General features: G+C 45.5%; 1 protein-coding gene across 3 annotated transcripts in view; it reads left to right on the top strand.

Moving 5' to 3' along the window:
- Window positions 1-18,054, top strand: part of MGRN1 (mahogunin ring finger 1) — a 147,043-nt gene that overhangs the window by 38,762 nt on the left and 90,227 nt on the right. For all 3 annotated transcript variants that reach the window (XM_038762548.1, XM_038762546.1, XM_038762549.1), the window contains exons 3-5: window positions 5,953-6,041; window positions 9,195-9,341; window positions 14,875-14,992. In XM_038762548.1, coding sequence (XP_038618476.1) covers window positions 5,953-6,041; window positions 9,195-9,341; window positions 14,875-14,992 — 354 coding nt within the window. The remainder of the gene's footprint in view (window positions 1-5,952; window positions 6,042-9,194; window positions 9,342-14,874; window positions 14,993-18,054) is intronic.

Here is an 18,054-nt window from a genome sequence, read left to right as displayed (position 1 = left end):
CATAGTAAGCGATGAAATACCACAATTATTATTGTTATTATCGTATTGACTTGTTTTTGGAACCGACATTACACTGCTGGTGTGCAATTGCCGGCCGTCCATAGTGCTTTGGTCTTTTTCTGCTATTTATAATGGTTTTTGTAAAGCGCTTACTGTGTGCCAAGCACTGTACTAAACGCCGTGGTAGATACAAAGTAATTTAGGTTGGACACAGTTCTTGTCTCACATGGGGCTCACAGTGTAAGGGAAAGGAAGAGCAGGCATTGAATCCTCATTTTACCAATGAGAAGTTAAGTGACTTGTCCAGGGTCATCCAGCAGGGCAGTGGCAGAGTCAAGATTAGAGCCCAGGTCCTCTGACTCTTTCCGCTAGGCCACATTGCTATTTTTGTATGCCTGGCCAGCAGGAAGTCTAGAGCAATTTCCACCTCAGTTTTTATGCCCTTAAAGAGAGTGAGTTTCTAGAGAATAAAGAAAAAAGATCAATCACCCCTTTCTGAGGTGGACTGACAAGCTCAGTACACTAAACAAAAGTGATACAGTGATTTCAGTTCTTAATTCTTTCCTGTGTGGCATCCTGGTCAACTGATACACTTGGATGTAGGATTCTATTCCAAGAGCGATTATTAATGGATCAAGGTCAGTCTGGGGAGGAAATAAGTGGTGTTCTCCGGGAGTCAGTTCTGGGTACCTTAAGATTTTATAGTCATTAATTAAACATGAAGCAGTGCGGCCTAGACCGTGGGCCTGTGAGTCAGAAGGACCTGGGTTTTATCCCAGCTCCGCCACTTGTCTGCTGTGTGACCTTGGGCAAGTCACTTCACTTTCTCTGGGCCTCAGTTACCTCATCTGTAAAATGGGGATTAATTAATACTGTGAGCTCCATATGGGACCTGAACTGTGTCCAACCTAATTGTCTTGTGTCTACCCCACCCTTAGTATAGTGCTTGGCACACAGTAAGCATTTAACAGGTACCATTATAAGTAGCAGAAAAAGACCTAGGCAACATGGTCAACCACAAATTGAACAGCAGTGTAATGTTGGCTTGAAAAAAAGTCAACATAATAATAATAATAGTGGTATTTAAGCACTTACTATGTGCTAGTCACTGTACTATGTGCCTGACACATAGTAAACGTGTCACAAATACCATTAAAAATAGTGGGGTGAAAACTGTGTTTATCAAGTATCGTTTGACAAGAGCTGCAGGGAGCAGAATTTAAGTCAGCATTCAAAATAACATTGGCACCTTGGAGAAGTGGTCCAGAAATGAAGAGAAGAAAATCGGTGAAGTGAAATGCTCCTTGGCACCCTGAACCATATTATTCCTTCTAACACTTAGGAGCTTATTTACATCCTCAATCAATGGTATATATTCAGCACTTAACTGTACACGGTGTGCTGTACTAAGGGCTTGGGAGAGTACAATACAGTAGAGTCAGAAGAAACGTTCCCTGACCTCAATGAGCTTACATTCCCCATAGTCCTCATGTAGCTATGTCTGCTCACATAACTTAGTTTGGCCATCTGGTTGTAAATGTTTTTGTTTGTGTCCCCCAATAGAATGTGAGCTTCCTGTGGGCTCACAGCGTGGATCAGTGGAAAAGAGCCCGGGCTTTGGAGTCAGAGGTCATGGGTTCAAATCCCAGCTCCACCAATTGTCTGCTGTGTGACTTTAGGCAAGTCACTTCACTTCTCTGGGCCTCAGTTACCTCATCTGTAAAATGGGGATGAAGACTGTGAGCCCCCCCATGGGAGAACCTGATCACCTTGTAACCTCCCCAGCACTTAGAACAGTGCTTTGCAAATAGTAAGCACTTAATAAATGCCATTAAAAACAAACAAACTTGTCACCGCCTAGTACAGGACACTGCATTAGGTGGGCACTGAATAAATGCAGCTGTTACTACTACTACTAAAAGTAATGATGGTATTTGTTAAGCACTTTCTATGTGCCAGGCACTGTACTAAGTATTGGGTATGAGCAAATCGGGTTGGACACAGTCCGTGTCCCATGTGGGGCTCACAGTCTCAATCCCAGTTTACAGATGAGGTAACTGAGGCCCAGAGAAGTGAAGTGACTTGCCCAAGGTCATCCAGCAGACAAGTGGCAGAGCCGGGATTAGAACCCAGGACCTGCTGATTCCCAAACCTGTGCTGTCTCTTTTACGCCATGCTGCTTCTCCTACTACTATTACATGGCAATGACTGGCTGTTAACATGAATGATAAGAAAGAAGTCACAGGCGACCACAGGTTTAAAAATGCAGTCTGACATTTTACAGGCAAGGATGATATTGGAATGACATGAAAAAGCAGAGAACAGGGTTGTCAGTGTGAACCAAAGCAGCTAGGTCTAGTGGAGAGAACAAGGGCCTGGGAGGAGTAGTAGTAGTAATAATAATAATAATAATAATGGCATTTATTAAGCGCTTACTATGTGCAAAGCACTGTTCTAAACTGCTGGGGAGGTTACAAGGTGATTAGGTTGTCCCACGGGGGGCTCACAGTTTTAATCCCAATTTTTACAGATGAGGTAATTGAGGCACAGAGAAGTTACGTGACTTGCCCAAAGTCACACAGCTGACAGTTGGTGGAGATGGGATTCGAACCCATGACCTCTGACTCCAAAGCCTGGGCTCTTTCCATTGAGCCACACTGCTTCTCCATAGGATCTAGGATCCTATGTCTAGCATCCTAGTCATAGGATCTAGGTTCTAATCCTGGCACTACCACTTGTCTCTTGGGTGACATTGGGCAAGTCGTTTAGCGTCTCTGTGCTTCAGTTACCTATTTGTAAAATGGGGGTTAAAACTGTGAGCCCCATCTGGGACAGGGACTGTGTTCAACCCGATTCACTTGTATCCACCCCAGCGCTTAGTACAGTGCCTGACACATAGTAAAGGCTTAACAAACCCCACAAATACCACAGTTATCAATTCCAGCTCTGACACTTATCTGCTGTGTGACCTTGCGTAAGTCCCTAAAGTTCTCTGTGCTTCAGTTACCTCATTTTAAAAATGGAATTAAGACTGTGAGCCCCATGTGTGACATTGACTGTGTCCAACCTGTTTATGTGGTTTCTTCCTTATTTAGTGCAGTGCCTGGCGCATAGTAAGCACTTAACGAATACCATTAAATAAAAACAACCCATAACTGAAGAGCCGCAAAACAAAAGTGTTATTTGACCTAGAGCAGCTGATCAAAGAAAAATTCCTTTAATTGGCATGGGATTGGGTGGGGGGGAGTGACGAGTTTGAGATGGCTGGGGGTAGAGCTGGGTGCAGTGTTCTCCTTGGGCCCCACCCCCGGGGTGCCGCTGCCCCAGCTGTTACAAAATCATCCATAAAACCCAAATTTCCTAACTTTCCACAACCACCCGCACCGTCAGGAGAAGAGGCCACTACTTTATGCTGTCCCTGGGACAGAACAAAGGAACTCCGAGGAGAACCTTCGCATTCAAGTCCTGTCTTCCCCTGGCTCTTTTTTTTTTATGGTATTTGTCAAGCGCTTACTATATACCAGGCACATAGCGCTGGGGTAGGTCATCATCATCATCATCAATCGTATTTATTGAGCGCTTACTGTGTGCAGAGCACTGTACTAAGCACTTGGGAAGAACAGATTGGCAACATATAGAGACAGTCCCTACCCAACAGTGGGCTCACAGTCTAAAAGGGTAGATAGAAGGTAGTCAGGTTGAGCTCAGTCCCTCTCCCACATGAGGCTCCCAGTCTTAATCTCCATTTTACAGATGAGCGAACTGAGGTGTGGAGAAGAGAAGTGACTTGCCTAAGGTCACCCAGCAGGCAGCTGGGATTAGAACCCGGGTCCTTCTGACTCCCAGGACCCTGCCCTATTCACTAGGTCACGCTACTTCTGGACTTGTCCAGTTTTGGCCTTGTCATAGAGAGGAGTTCTTCATGAAGAAAGGAAAAGAATGGGAAGCAGCGTGGTCTAGTGGAAAGAGCACGGGATTTGGGAGTCAGGAAGCCTGAATTATATTTGCAACTCTGTCACTGGCCCTGGGCTAATCGCTTCGTCTCTTCGGGCCTTAGTTTCCTCACCCGTAAAATGGGGCACCATCTCTTAGATTGTGAGCTCTGTACGACTCTTAACTGATCATTTGTTCCTACCTAGGGCTTAGGCATAGAGCAAACGTTTAATAAATATCATAATTGTTATTATTAACAAGAGAAGAGAAGGTCGAAGCGTAATTTCAAGATATTTAAATGTACTCTAGAAAATGTTATATAGCTAGTCTTCATTTCTACAGAGGGCAAACTAGAAGAAATGGATTTATATCGCAGCCCGAGGGATATAAAGAAGGTTGAAGGAATAATTTCCTTATGGAATTGATGAACATGGCTAAACATTGGAGTGTCCCCGTTGTAGAATATTTCCTGTGAGGATCTTTTATGACAGGTTTTCTCATCTGAGCTCAGAGATAGCCTGGAAAGCCGTGAAATTTCAAAGTCTGTGGCTGATCCAAGTAACAGCAAAGTACGGTGAACTGTCACTTTCTCCCTCCGCTTGTTGTGTGGGAAGAGGTGATGATAGTAGCTGCAGTGATAGCAGTGGTATTTGAGTGCCTACTTGCGACAATAGGAGAATAGCATTTATTAAGTACTTACTGTGAGCAAATCACTGTACCAGGTGCCGGGGAAGACTACGTGGGCGAGAAACAGAGCTGGTGTGCAGCTTACCTAAGTTCCCTCATTTGTAAAATGGGGATGAAGACTGCGAGTCCCATGTGCTTGTTTCTACCCCACTTGCTTAGTACAGTGCCTGGCACATAGCTCTCAACAGATACCATAAAAAAACAACAAATACCATATAAATACAAATAACAATACAATATAATATAATACAACAACAATACAATACAAATAACAAATACCATAAAAAAAATCTTTGATTGATTTCCATTAGTTCTCACCACCGTATCTCACCCATTATTCCCCTGCTCACAGTCTATGTCCCTCCTGGTATTCCACTGTCACCTTACTCGCCTCTCGCCCTTGCCCACTTTTTCCCCAAGGTCTGGAATTTCCTCCCCCAACACCCTCCTAAAATCCCACCTCCTCTAACAAGCCTTCCCCAGGTAATTAGCATCCCCTCATCCATGTCTTGTACTTACATATTTATTCACTTACCCGGCAGTCCTCAGCACTTTCATTCATTCAATTGTATTTATTGTGCGCTTACTGTGTGCAGAGCACTGTACTAAGCACTTGTGCATACGTGCATGTTTGCTATCTCTTTGTCTCCCCACCATTGGAGCTGGGCTACACAAATACCATAAAAAATGTGAGAGAGAGAGAGAACGTCTTTGGGTCCCCCTTCAACAGCTGCTTTAACCCCAGCCGAATTTTTAAAATTATTTTTGTAATTTAAAAAATCAGGCCCTGAGCACTGAGGTAGATACAGGAAAATTGGGGTGGACACAGTCCTGTCCCAAACAGGGCTCACAGTCTTAATCCCCATTTGATAGATGTAGCAACTGAAGCACAGAGAGGTTAAAGCGACTTGCCCAAGGTCACACAGCTGACAAAGCAGTGGAGTTGGGATTAGAACCCAGGTCTTCCGACTCCCAGGTGTTTGCTCTTTCCACTAGGCCACACAACTTCTCTTGCTGAGCGACAGATTCGCAACAGGAGCTCCGAATGTTGGGCTGTATCCTCATCCAGTTTAGAAGCTATTGATAGATGGTGCAGTGTATGAATAGATGCTTTAATTCTGGGCTAGAGTGGCATAATTGAGCGCTGCCTGAATTTCGTTGATTTTCTCTTATGAATTTTTTGATACCGTGTGAGTGATATAAAAGTGCTTTCTCAGCCTCATCCTCTATCCAGTCGTCAGCGGTATTTATTGAGGGCTTACTGTGGCAGAGCACTGAACTAAGCACTCAAGCACTGTACTGTACTGAACTGATGCCAATCTTTTGTTCTAGTTTCCTTATGTCACTCCCGCCCCTCACGAGCCTGTGAAAACACTGAGAAGTTTGGTGAATATCCGCAAAGACTCCCTCCGGCTGGTGAGGTAATCTCTGAAAAGTGACAAACTGTGTTTTTGACTGTGGAATGATTCAACTGACCAGCAGTGGCCTGCTCAGTGTGCTAAGCATGAGCTCAGAATCACTTACAATTAATTCTACTTCATTTCCTTCCTGGGAGAGGAAAGCACTGACTCCACATTCTCTTCCCCTCCCCAGTATCGGCTCCTGCCCATTCAGGTCAGGAGCAGCAACAATCCTTCCAATAGACTCGAGTAAACTAAGACTGTCATGGTTCCTGCTTTAGGAAGGATGCATTAGAGCTCCTTGTGAAGCTATTCCAAAGGAAATTCCCAACGTTTTATAGTCCAGTACCACCATCTTGGAAGGAATAATGAATTTCGTAGTCCATGTTGCTCACGGTAATAATAATAATAATAATAATAATGGCTTTTTTTAAGTGCTGTCTACCGGGCACTGTACTAAGTGCTGGGGTGAATACAAGCAAATCGGGTTGGACTCAGTCCCTGTCCCACGTGGGGCTCACAGTCTCAATCCCCATTTTGCAGATGAGGGAACTGAGGCCCAGAGAAGTGAAGTGATTTGCCCAAGGTCACACGGTAGACAAGTGGCGGAGCTGGGATTAGAACTCATGACTCTCTGGCTCCCCAGGCCCGTGCTCTATCTACTAAGCCATAAAGGTATTAATGGGGGATCAGGAGTTGAAAAGGGGAAGGATTAAGAGGAGAAAAAGTATTAGCAAGGGAGTGGGGTTACAAAGAGAAGTCGCATGGCCTAGTGAAGAGAGTGTGGGCTTAGGAGACAGGAAGACCTGGGTTCTAATTCTGGCTCTGCCAGTTGCTTGCCATGTGACCTTGGGTAAGTCACTTAACTTTTCTATGCCTCAGTTTCCTCAACTGTAAAATGGGGATACCCATTCTCCCTCTTCCTTAGACTGGGAGCCCCATGCGGGACAGGGATTGTATCTGACCTATTTAACTTGTACCTATCCCAGTGCTTAAAGCAGTGTTTGGCACATAGTAAGCACTTAACATATACCATAAAAAATAAGCTAAAGCAAGAAAAATTTTTGAAAAGAAAAATTTTTGAAATAAATTCACCAAAATTTTTCCTTTCAAAATCTTCATGGGTCTTACAGTCTAGTGCGTTTTTGGAGTCTGATAAATATGGTGTGGCGAATCAATCAGTATTTATTGAGTGTCTGTTCTGTGCAGAGCATGTAAATAAGTGTGAGGAAGGGTACAACAGAGTAAGTCATAATACCTAAGAAGCAGCATGACCTAGTGAAGAATATTCACCTTGGAGGTAGAGGACCTGAGTGCTAATCTTGGCTCTGCTGCTTGTCTGCTGTGTGATCTTGGGCAAGTCACTTAAATTCTGTTCCTCAGTTTCCTCAACTATAAAATGGGGAGTCATTGCCTGCTCTTCCTCCTATTTAGACTCTGAACCCAATGTGGGATAGGGTCTGTAACAGGCATGATTCATTCATTCAGTCAGTCAGTCATATTTATTGAGCACCTTCTGTGTGCAGAGCACTGTACTAAGCACTTGGGAAGTACAAGTTGGCAACATATAGAGACGGTCTGATTGATTTATATCTATCCCAGCACTAAGAGTGAGATACGTAGTAAGTGGTTAACAAATACCATTAAAAAAAAAAAACCGGCCCTCGGGGAGCTTACAGTGTAGCCGGAGTTTATTTCTAATCGGGAATTTTGAGAGCTCTTTCAATGAGGGGAGATATGGGGGGAATATGATTTTTTTAAAATGAGGGATTTTCCAAGAGAACAGCTTAGTAGGAGAGAAGGCACAGAGATAAAAAGCATTAGTGGTCTTTTTCTTTTGGTAATTGAGTATGGGCTTTATTCATGTTGAAAGTCAGAGGTGACTTAAAGCCCACAATTGATGGAAAATTGGAGGTTGAGAATTGGTAAATAAGGACTTGATTTTGGTTTCCTTATCCTTATCTTGGGCTAGTCCCAAACCTGATAAGCTTAGATTGAGCGAGATGATCGATGTAGAAAGGTGTTGTGATGAGGAGAGCTGTGTTTGGTTTTGTATCAATCAATCAGGGGCACTACCGAGGGCATTGCACCGTATCAGTCGTTCAGTGGTGTTTATTGAGCTCTTCCTATGTCCAGAGCATGATACTAAGAGCTTGGGAAAGTACAGTACAACAGAATTAGCAGAGAGAATCCCTGCTTACAACGAGCTTACAGTCTAGAGGGTATTCCAGGCCAAAGGGAGAATGTGGACAAGGGATTGTCGGCGAGACAGACAAGATTAAGGTACAATGAGTAGGTGTGTGCAGGTTGGGTTGTAGAAGGAGATCACTGAGGTAAAGTGGAGGGAGAGACTGATTGACGGCCTTAACGCCAATGGTAAGGAGTTTCCGTTTGATGCGGAGATAGGTGGGCAGCCATTGGAGGTGTCTGAAGAGGGAAGAGGTGGACTTTAAAAAAATGATCCAGGCAGCAGAGTAGAGTATGGGCTGGAGAGGGGAGACTGGAGACAGGCAGGTCAGCAAAGATGCTGATGCAGTAGTTAGCTGGGGTAGGAGTAGTGCCTGGATCAGCATCGTTGCAGTTCGGTTGGGGAGGAAAGGGCGGATTCTAGAGATGCCGTGAAGGTAGAACTGACAGGCTTGGTGACCGACTGAATGAAAGAGATAATAATAATAATAATGATAATCGTGGCATTCATCCAGTGCTTACTAAGTGCCAAGCACTGAGGTAGATACAAGATCGTCAGGTCTCACAAGGGGTTCACAGTCTAAGTAGAAGTGAGAACAGGTATTGAATCCCCATTTTGCATATGAGGGAACTGAGATACAGAGAACGGAAGTGGCTTGCCCAAAGTCACACAGCAGGCAGAGATGTCATCATCATCAAAGATATTTATTGAGGCTGCCTGTGTGCAGAGCACTGTACCAAGCACTTGGAAGTGTATAGTACAATAGGGCAGGTAGCCAAGTTCCCTGTCTGCCACAAGCGTTCAGCCTAGAGTCAAGGCCAATGTTGGGGAAAGTACAACAGAAGCAAAATACATGTTCCCTGCCTGCGAGGCGTTGACAGTCTCCCAAACATATAGTATAGTGCCCTGTGTTCAATAAATGCCACTGATGATGAATAAATACCATCGATGATGATGGACTGATGTCTTTTTCCTCATGTGCGCAGGTACAAAGATGACGCTGACAGCCCCACCGAGGAGAACGGCAAGCCCAGAGTCATGTACAGTTTGGAATTTACTTTCGATGCCGATGCCCGGGTGGCTATCACCATCTACTGCCAGGCGATGGAGGAGTTCATGAGTGGGATGGCAGTGTGAGTCACTTTTTGGGTCTCGGTTCGTAAGAAGGAGCCAAGGGAGGAAAAGGAAAACTGGAAAAAAGTTTGTTGTATTTATTATTCTTCCAGCTCCTCGACACTTTAATTGTGCTCTTTCTGTGATGGGAATGAGTTTCACAGTCTTTAAAAGCTGTCCTTGTCTCACTCCGACTCGCATCCTGAAGTCGGCATCGAGACAAGCCTGTGGCTTTGTCAACCCCTGTCCCAGTCCTCGAAGAGAAGGTGGAGGGAATCCTCAGATTTTGAAGGGGGAGAGAAAAGCCCCCTGCCCACCATGGTCAGGGCACAATAAACCTTTGTTCAGAGCCCATTCAGCAAGGCTACCTCTCCGTCCCTAATCCCAACCTGGGCCCCGGAACTCGGTTGGAAAGAGCACAGGCCTGAGAGTCATAACGATCCGGGTTCTAATCCCGGCTCCGCCACTTGTCCGCTGGGTGACCTTGGGCAAGTCACTTCTGGGTCTCAGGTACCTCATCCGTAAAATGGGGATTAAGACTATGAGCCCCGTGTGGGACATGGACTCTGTCCAACCTCGCTAATTTGTATCTACCCCAGTGCTCAGAACAGTGCCTGGCACATAGTTATCACTTAACAAATACCATTAAAACAAAATAAAATATCTCAGCTTCCTCTAGAACTCCCACCAAGCTCCTGGGAGAGGACCTGGTGCCCAATCCTGAAGATCGGCTTGCCGTGAGATCCTCACCCCAAAACCTGGAAGGGGTGATGTGAGTCCCAACAGGCCCTGGGTCTGGGGCCGGGTGGGAAATGGAGCCTGCCTTTTGGTCATTTCACTTTTGGCTTCTCCCGTCCCCGACACTGACTCCAAGCAACTGGCTTTGCTCCACAGAAAAGTTCTGTTCTGGAGGTAATGGAGGTGGTGATGAGTTCCATCTTCCCTTTGAGTTGGTAGTTCTGCACTGTTTCAACCTCCAGTAACCAATTCCAAACTCCCATCAGTGCTAGTCTCAGTGATTGTACATTCCAGTTCCCTTGAGGAAGCACTGTTGTCTTGGCTATAAAGAACATACATGTCATTCAGTCATTCATTCATTGCCATATTTATTGAGCACTTACTAAATGCAAAGCACCATACTCAGCGGTTGGGAGAGCATGAGAGGACTGTTATCTCAAACACCAGAGAAGCTTTTTGAAAGGTTGCATTTGTCCTCAGCATTCATTTCCAAAAGCCAAAAATATTCAACGCTATTCCAAAAGCGTTGAATAGTCCTTGGATTATTTTGGTGTGAATTTGCCTTTGGTCATTTCCTTCTCGTTGTGTACTTTGGGAGAAAGTTGGCAAGTAAAAACTAACAATCCGAGTAAATCAGGGAAGGGTTTTCTTTCCATTTTAATTGGCGGGTGTACTTCTCGTCTGCTCATTTGGGAGGTTCGTCCCTCTCAAGAGAAGCTGGGAAGAATAGGGACTGCTCTAAAACACTACTTTGGCCCGGCCTGGGGGAGAACAGAAATCTGGGACCCCTCCATCATCCACATCTGCCCCAGGGCCATCTGTGCAGGGAAGCCCCTTCCCTTCTCAGTGACCTTTTTCCGATAGAGAAATCACTGAACCTCGCAAAGTAAGGTGAAGGAAAGAAGAATCAGGACGGTCTCTAATGACTTTTGTTTGTCGACTTTACAGAGGTGATTTTGAATATCATAGCTTTGGGAGACGATTTTTGACTTTAAGTTGCTTTTGAAAACATGAGTCGACCGTTGAAACTGGAAAATTCCTGGTCCGTGTTTCATTGGAAAAACAAAAATATCTATTCAAAATGCAATATTGAAACAGTACTTATTTCTCAATTTGTTGGAATTACTCAGTCTTATTGTCGGAGAAGAAGCAATGAAAGCACAGAAGATGGATTTAGGGCCGCCTCTGGTCCTCAGGCTCAGCGATCCACCTGTCTAAGGATTCCACATGTGGGAGTTTTTACAACTTGATTCTCCCAGACTAGGATCTCCTGGCAGAAACATCATGGTCTAGTTGAAGGAGCAGGGGTCTGGGAATCAGAGGACCTGGGTCCCCTAGACTGTAAACTCATGGTGGGCAAGGAATGTATCTGTTTTATTGTTGTATTGTACTCTCCCAAGCGCTTAGTACAGTGCTCTGCACACAGGAAGCCCACAGTAAATACGATTGACTGACCAGGTTCTAATTCTGACTCTGTCACTTGTCTGCCGTGTGACCTTGGGCAAGTCACTGAATTCTCCTTGCCTCTTCTGTCATCTGCAAAATGGGGATTTCAATATCTGTTCCCCCTCCTACTTGGACTCTGGGCCTCAGTCAGTCAATCAATTGTATTTATTGAGCTCTTACTGTGTGCAGAGCACTGTACAGAGTGCTTGGGAGAATACATCACAGTATAACAGGCACATCCCCTGACCACAATGAGCTTGTAGTCTAGAGTGGAGCCTGATTATCTTGTATCTACCCCAGTGCTTAGTACAATGCTTGGCACATAATATGTGCTTAAGAAATACCACTGTTGTATTAATAATAATAATAATGAGAATAATAAGCTCTGGTGGTGTCTGGGAAGAATCATCTTCATTCGTTCAGTCAGTTGTATTTATTGAGCGCTTATGGTGTGCAGAGCACTGTTTCAGAACTGGCAATTCTGGTGGCCACGTGATAAATCACATGGCTTTCTCAGAAGCACAGATTTGAAAATCCCGTTTACGGCTTCTCCCTTAGAGTGCATCCAGTGAATCCAGCTGTTGTTCCCAGTCTATTGATTCCAGGCTTGTGGAGTCTCGGAATTTGTTGTTGAAGCGCGTCCGGCCAAAGAGCCGCGGGGAGACCGTCTTGGCCGAGCCGCCGCCACTGCTCTTGGTGGGGTGGGTGGAGGGGGACGCGGGGAGTAGGGTGAGCGATGTGGACAGACCGGCCAGACCCAGCCACCATTTTACCTCTGTGGAAAGCCACATGCCGACCCAGCTGGTATTTTTTTTTTCAACTTTTCTGCAGTGTTTAGTTTATCTGGAAGTTTGCAGGCCTTTTCCGTAGTTACTCTTCATTCTGAATGGGTTCAGTTCATACAGTCGTATTTACTAAGCACTTACTGTGTACAGAACACTGTACTGTGAGCTTGGTATAGTACAATACAATTTGGTTCTAACCACGGGCCTTAGTTTGATTTATTCTGTGGGCAAGCTTGATCTGGGCGGGGAGAGACACATTGGGGTGGGATAAATTTGTCATTTTCTGCTGCTGAAGCCTCAAGTATGTCTTGCTGCATCCTTGCTGTCACACACAGTTTGTTGTTTCTCCCCTAACGTGTCTCTGCAAGTGTGGGTGCTGCTGGGACTCGACATTTAGGGACTAGTTAGTCAGTTAGTCATATTTATTAAGCACTTACTGTGTGCAAAGGATTGTACTAAACACTTGGGAGAGTACAATATTACGATATAACAGACACATTCCTGGCCCACAGCAAGCTTATAGTCTAGAGGGGGAGGCAGACATTAATATAAAGAAATAAATGACAGATATGTATGTAAGTGCTGGGGTACTGGGACGGGGGATAATAATAATAATAATGGCATTTATTAAGCGCTATGTGCAAATCGCACACACGCAGCCTGGCTCAGTGGAAAGAGCCCGGGCTTGGGAGTCAGAGGTCATGGGTTCAAATCCCGGTTCCGCCAACTGTCAGCTGTGTGACTTTGGGCAAGTCACTTAACTTCTCTGGGCCTCAGTTACCGCATCTGTAAAATGGGGATTAAGACTGTGAGCCCTACGTGGGACAACGTGATCACCTTGTATCCTCCCCAGCGCTTAGAACAGTGCTTTGCACATAGTAAGCGCTTAACAAATACCATCATCATCAAATCACTGTTCTAATAATAATAATAATAGTGGCATTTATTAAGCGCTTACTATGTGCAAAGCACTCTTCTAAGCGCTGGGGAGGTTACAAGGTGATCAGGTTGTCCCATGGGGGGGGCTCACAGTCTTAATCCCCATTTGACAGATGAGGTAACTGAGGCCCAGAGAAGTTAAGTGACTTGCCCAAAGTCACACAGCTGACAATTGGCGGGGCTGGGATTTGAACCCAAGGATGAATAAAGGGAGCAAGTCAGGGCGATGCAGAAGGGTGTGGGAGAAGAGGAAAGGAGGGCTTACGGAAGGCCTCTTGGAGGAGATGTGCCTTCAGAAGGGCTTTGAAAGTGGCTAGAGTAATTGTCTGTCAGATATGAGGAGAGAAGGCGTTCCGGAACAGAGGCAGGATGTGGGTGAGAGGTTGGCGGCATGGTGGTCTTTGGATTTGATGTTTAGAGACATATGCTGGGACACTTGTGTGGTCCTGTCCACTGGGCCTGAGGCTGGTTGATGAGGCAGGCCTCGGCTTGAGAGCCCAAGTGCTGCGTTCTGGTCCAGATCAGTCACTCAATCAATCAGTTGTATTTGTTGTGTGCTCATCATGTGCAAAACACTGTACTAAGTGCTTGGGAGAGTACAATCTAACACATTCCCTGCCCACAACAAGCTTACAGTTTAGACCAGATTACCTTATATCCCCTCCCCACCCCCCAGCGCTTAGAACAGTGCTTGGCACATAGTAAGTGCTTACAAATGCCATCAATATTATTATTCATTCAGTCATATTTATTGAGCGCTTACAGCGTGCAGAACACTCTACTAAGCATTTGGAAGAGCACAATATAACAATAAAAAGGCACATTCCCTGTTCACAATAAGCAGGTGTTTACAGAAAGTGGGTGGTAGCCCATTTCATGGCTACTAGAAGCCTAATTTCCCTATGGTGTTATCCGCAGCCTGGTTCCTGCCCTGTGACTTCTTCCTCCTCCACCCTCCCCACACCCCAAAGTGAAATTCCAGCCCTTACGTACTCCCTCTGGGTTGGATTACTCAAGTGTGCAGGAACAAGAACAGTGCTGCGTCACTTCAGAGAAGCGCTCTCCCCATCGCAAGTAAAATGGTGCCCAGCAGGAGCGGGCCACCCAAGGGAGAACGTGAGGGAGAAGGGAGCAGAGAAACAACCCGGAAATGACATCCTGAAGGAGAACAGAGTCATTTCACACTTTGTTATCTGCGAAGGTCCAAGGATGGTGCCTAATTTCTATGCAGATTTGGGAAATGCTTATACAAACACAATTCACAGGACTTGGAAATCCCTTTCAAGTGAGTAAGCTTTTGAACAGGCTCTACATTGTATTCTCCCAAGCGCATATTGCTCTGCACACAGTAAGCGCTCAGTAAATACATTTGACTGACTGGCTGACTGTCATATACTTCCGGCTCACTGGAATTGGGGACTATTTCTACATCTCCTGGCCACCCTAGGCCTTGGCATGGGCTCGTTTCTTTCTCCTCTTTGTCTCTGAAAGTGGGGGCCGACGGCCGGCCCTCGCTGGCCCGGCCTCTCCGACCCTCCGTTTGGGATTCCTGGAAAGCCGACAGCTCCGGATGCCTGAGAACTGGGCCCGATCGTCATCTACAACAGTCAAGTTTGACTTTTCTCTCTTTCCCCTCCAACTCTAGATACAGCACAAAGAACCCTTCTCTGCAGTCGGAGACGGTGCATTATAAGAGAGGCGTGAGCCAACAGTTCTCCCTGCCGTCCTTCAAGATTGATTTCTCAGAGTGGAAGGACGATGAGGTAAATTCCCTGCCTCTGTGGCTCCCTTCTGTCGCCGGCGCTCGTCCCCGCGGACTGGGGCCTCAGAAACAGTTCTCACTTTCCCTGCAGCAGGGAAGTGGTGGGGATGTTGGTTATTGTCAGCTTTGCACATAGTAAGCACTTAATAAATGCCATTATTATTCTTCTTATTATTATTATCTCTAAAGAGGGTTGATGGGAACTGGGGAGGTGGTTGGGTTCCAGGGATTGAAGAGGATTGCGTGGTGGGGAGAGGGCTGTAAGGGTCCAGTTGCTATAATGCTCGGGCCAGGGAGGATTCATTCATTCATTCAGTCGTATTTATTGAGCGCTTACTGTGTGCAGAGCACTGTACTAAGAGCTTGGGAAGTGCAAATTGGCAAAATATGGAGACGGTCCCTACCCAACAACGGGCTCACAGTCTAGAAGGCGGAGACAGACAACAAAACAAGTAGATGGGTGTCAATACCATCATAATAAATAGAATTATGGCTGTATACACATCATTAATAAAATAAGGGAAAATTATGGCAGTAGCAGCATTCATGGAGGATTCTTTGGCATGTGACATTAGATTGAGAAGCAGCATTGCCTAGCAGATAGAGCCCAGGCCTGGAAGTCAGAAGGACCTGGGTTCTAATCCCGGCCCCGCCACTTGTGTGCTGTGTGACCTTGGACAAGTCACTTCCCTTCTCTGCACCTCAGTTGCTTCATCTGTAAAATGGGGAGTAAGACTGTGAGCCCCATGTGGAACAGGGATTGTGTCCAACCCGATTTGCTCGTATCCACCCCAGCGCTTAGTACGATTCCTTTTTTTTGTTGTTTGTCTGTCCCTTCTAGACTGTGAGCCCATTTTTGGGTAGGGACTGTCTCTATATTTTGCCGATTTGTACTTCCCTAGCACCTGGTACAGTGCTTGGCTTACAGGAAGCACTTAATAAATACGATTGAATGAATGAATGAATGAATGGCACGTAGTATGGGCTTAACAAATACCACAGTTATTATTATTATATTAGTATTTGATTATTATTGCATTATTATTACTACTAATAATAATATTTAGTACGCTGGAGAATTATAGAAGGTGGAAAAAATGTGCTAACGCATCATCAGCCAGCTAAGCAGGTATCTCTATCTCTCTACACATACACAGGAGAAACAGCGTGCCTTAGTGGAAAGAGCACGGGCTTTGGAGTCAGAGGTCATGGGTTCAAATTCCGGCTCCGCCAACTATCAACTGTGTGACTTTGAGCAAGTCACTTATCTGTGCCTCAGTTATCTGATCTGTAAAATGGGGATTAAAACTGTGAACCCCCTGTGGGACAACTTGATCACCTTGTAACCTCCCCAGCGCTTAGAACAGTGCTTTGCACATAGTAAGCACTCAACAAGTACCATCATTATTATTATTATACATACGCACACAGTCTCTCTCTTCCTCTCTTATATGTCTTTGTAGAGAAGGCAGCATCACAACCTAGAAAGATTTAGTGGAGTGATTATGTTTCATGCCAGGTGACTCTGAATCACACTTCTGTCCTTGCTCTGCTCTTTTCACCTCTGGGCTGGTCAGCAGTACAGCCAGGGATGAGGTGCGAATCCTCCTCAGGTGCTTGTCTACCCTCAACCCCCATTGTAGGGCCTGCTCTGGACTGAGTACGGAGAGACTTCAGGGCCCTGGTTGGGGCGGGTTTGACTGTCAACTCTCCTTGACCCCCAGCTCTCATTAGAGGAAGAAGGGAGTTGGGGGAAAAGGCATTTTTGTTTTCAAAAAAAATCTTCAGAAAGGAGTCAGTTGAAAAGTATGTGTTGCCCAGAGAGGCAGGGAACACCACCATTTTGCAGCGGGCGGGGTTTAACGCCAAGGCAGTGCCACTCAGAGAGGCAGAGAAGGCTGCCTCTGGAAGCTGTGCATGAAGCCATCCTAGGGAGGGTTTCTCTGCTTGCCGGCAGGATTGTAAACGTGGCCATTAAGGGTGAAAAGCAAATGCTTGAAGGGTACAGATTCAAGTGCACAGGTGACACAGAAGAGAGAGGAAGTAGGGGAAATGAGGACGTAGTTGGGGAAGACTTCTGAGCCCGGGCTTTGGAGTCAGAGGTCGCGGGTTCAAATCCTGGCTCCGCCACTTATCAGCTGTGTGACTTTGGGCAAGTCACTTAACTTCTTTGTGCCTCAGTTACCTCATCTGTAAAATGGGGATTAAGACTGTGAGCCCCCTGTGGGACAACCTGATCACCTTGTAACTTCCCCAGTGCTTAGAACAGTGCTTTGCACATAGTAAGTGCTTAATAAATGCTATTATTATTATTATTATTATTATTAAGAGATGAGATTTTAGGGGGACTTTGAAGGAGGGAAGAGTGATTATCTGTCTTATATGAAGGTGGACGTGGGCAAGGGGTCGGCAATGAGATAAGCGAGATCGATGTACAGTAAGTTGTCTGACTCCCTTTTAGACTGTAAGCTCCTGTGGGCAGGGAACGTTTCTGCCAACACTTTTGTTTTGTACTCTTCTGAGTGCTAGGAACATATATTCATTCAGTCATTTATTGAGCACTTACTGTGTGCAAAGCACTGTGCTAAGTGCTTGGGAGATTACAATATACCAGTACACAGACACATTCCCTGCGCACAACGAGCTTACAGATTAGAGGGGGAGACAGACATTAATATAAATAAATAAGCAGTGTTCTCCACACAGTAAGTGCTCAATAAATACCACTGATTAATTGACTAAGTGCCCAAACAATGCTGGGAACTTGGAATTTGGAGAGTCTGTCAAGGCCAAGAGCCGGGGAATGTTTTAGTGACATCCGTACTTGTGATTCTGCTTTCCTTTTTGAGCCACACATTTCTGCTCCTTCCCTTGGAAATCTCTCTCATTTTATGAGTCCGTTTGCATTTTACCATACCGCTTTGTGTGAAGGGAAGGTATACCTCCTGTGTGACCATTTCTACTTAAGTTTTCTCACCCGTAGCTCAGTGGATGCAACTGATGGAGGATGATTTAGGAACCGTATTAGAGTTCTGACTTGTTAGTAGCACCAGAGGAACATTA

This window comes from Tachyglossus aculeatus, chromosome 21 (assembly GCF_015852505.1).
Source record: "Tachyglossus aculeatus isolate mTacAcu1 chromosome 21, mTacAcu1.pri, whole genome shotgun sequence".
Lineage (NCBI taxonomy): Eukaryota > Metazoa > Chordata > Mammalia > Monotremata > Tachyglossidae > Tachyglossus > Tachyglossus aculeatus.
Note: the sequence above shows the minus strand (reverse complement) of the source record. Positions and strands in the feature narration are given on the sequence as shown.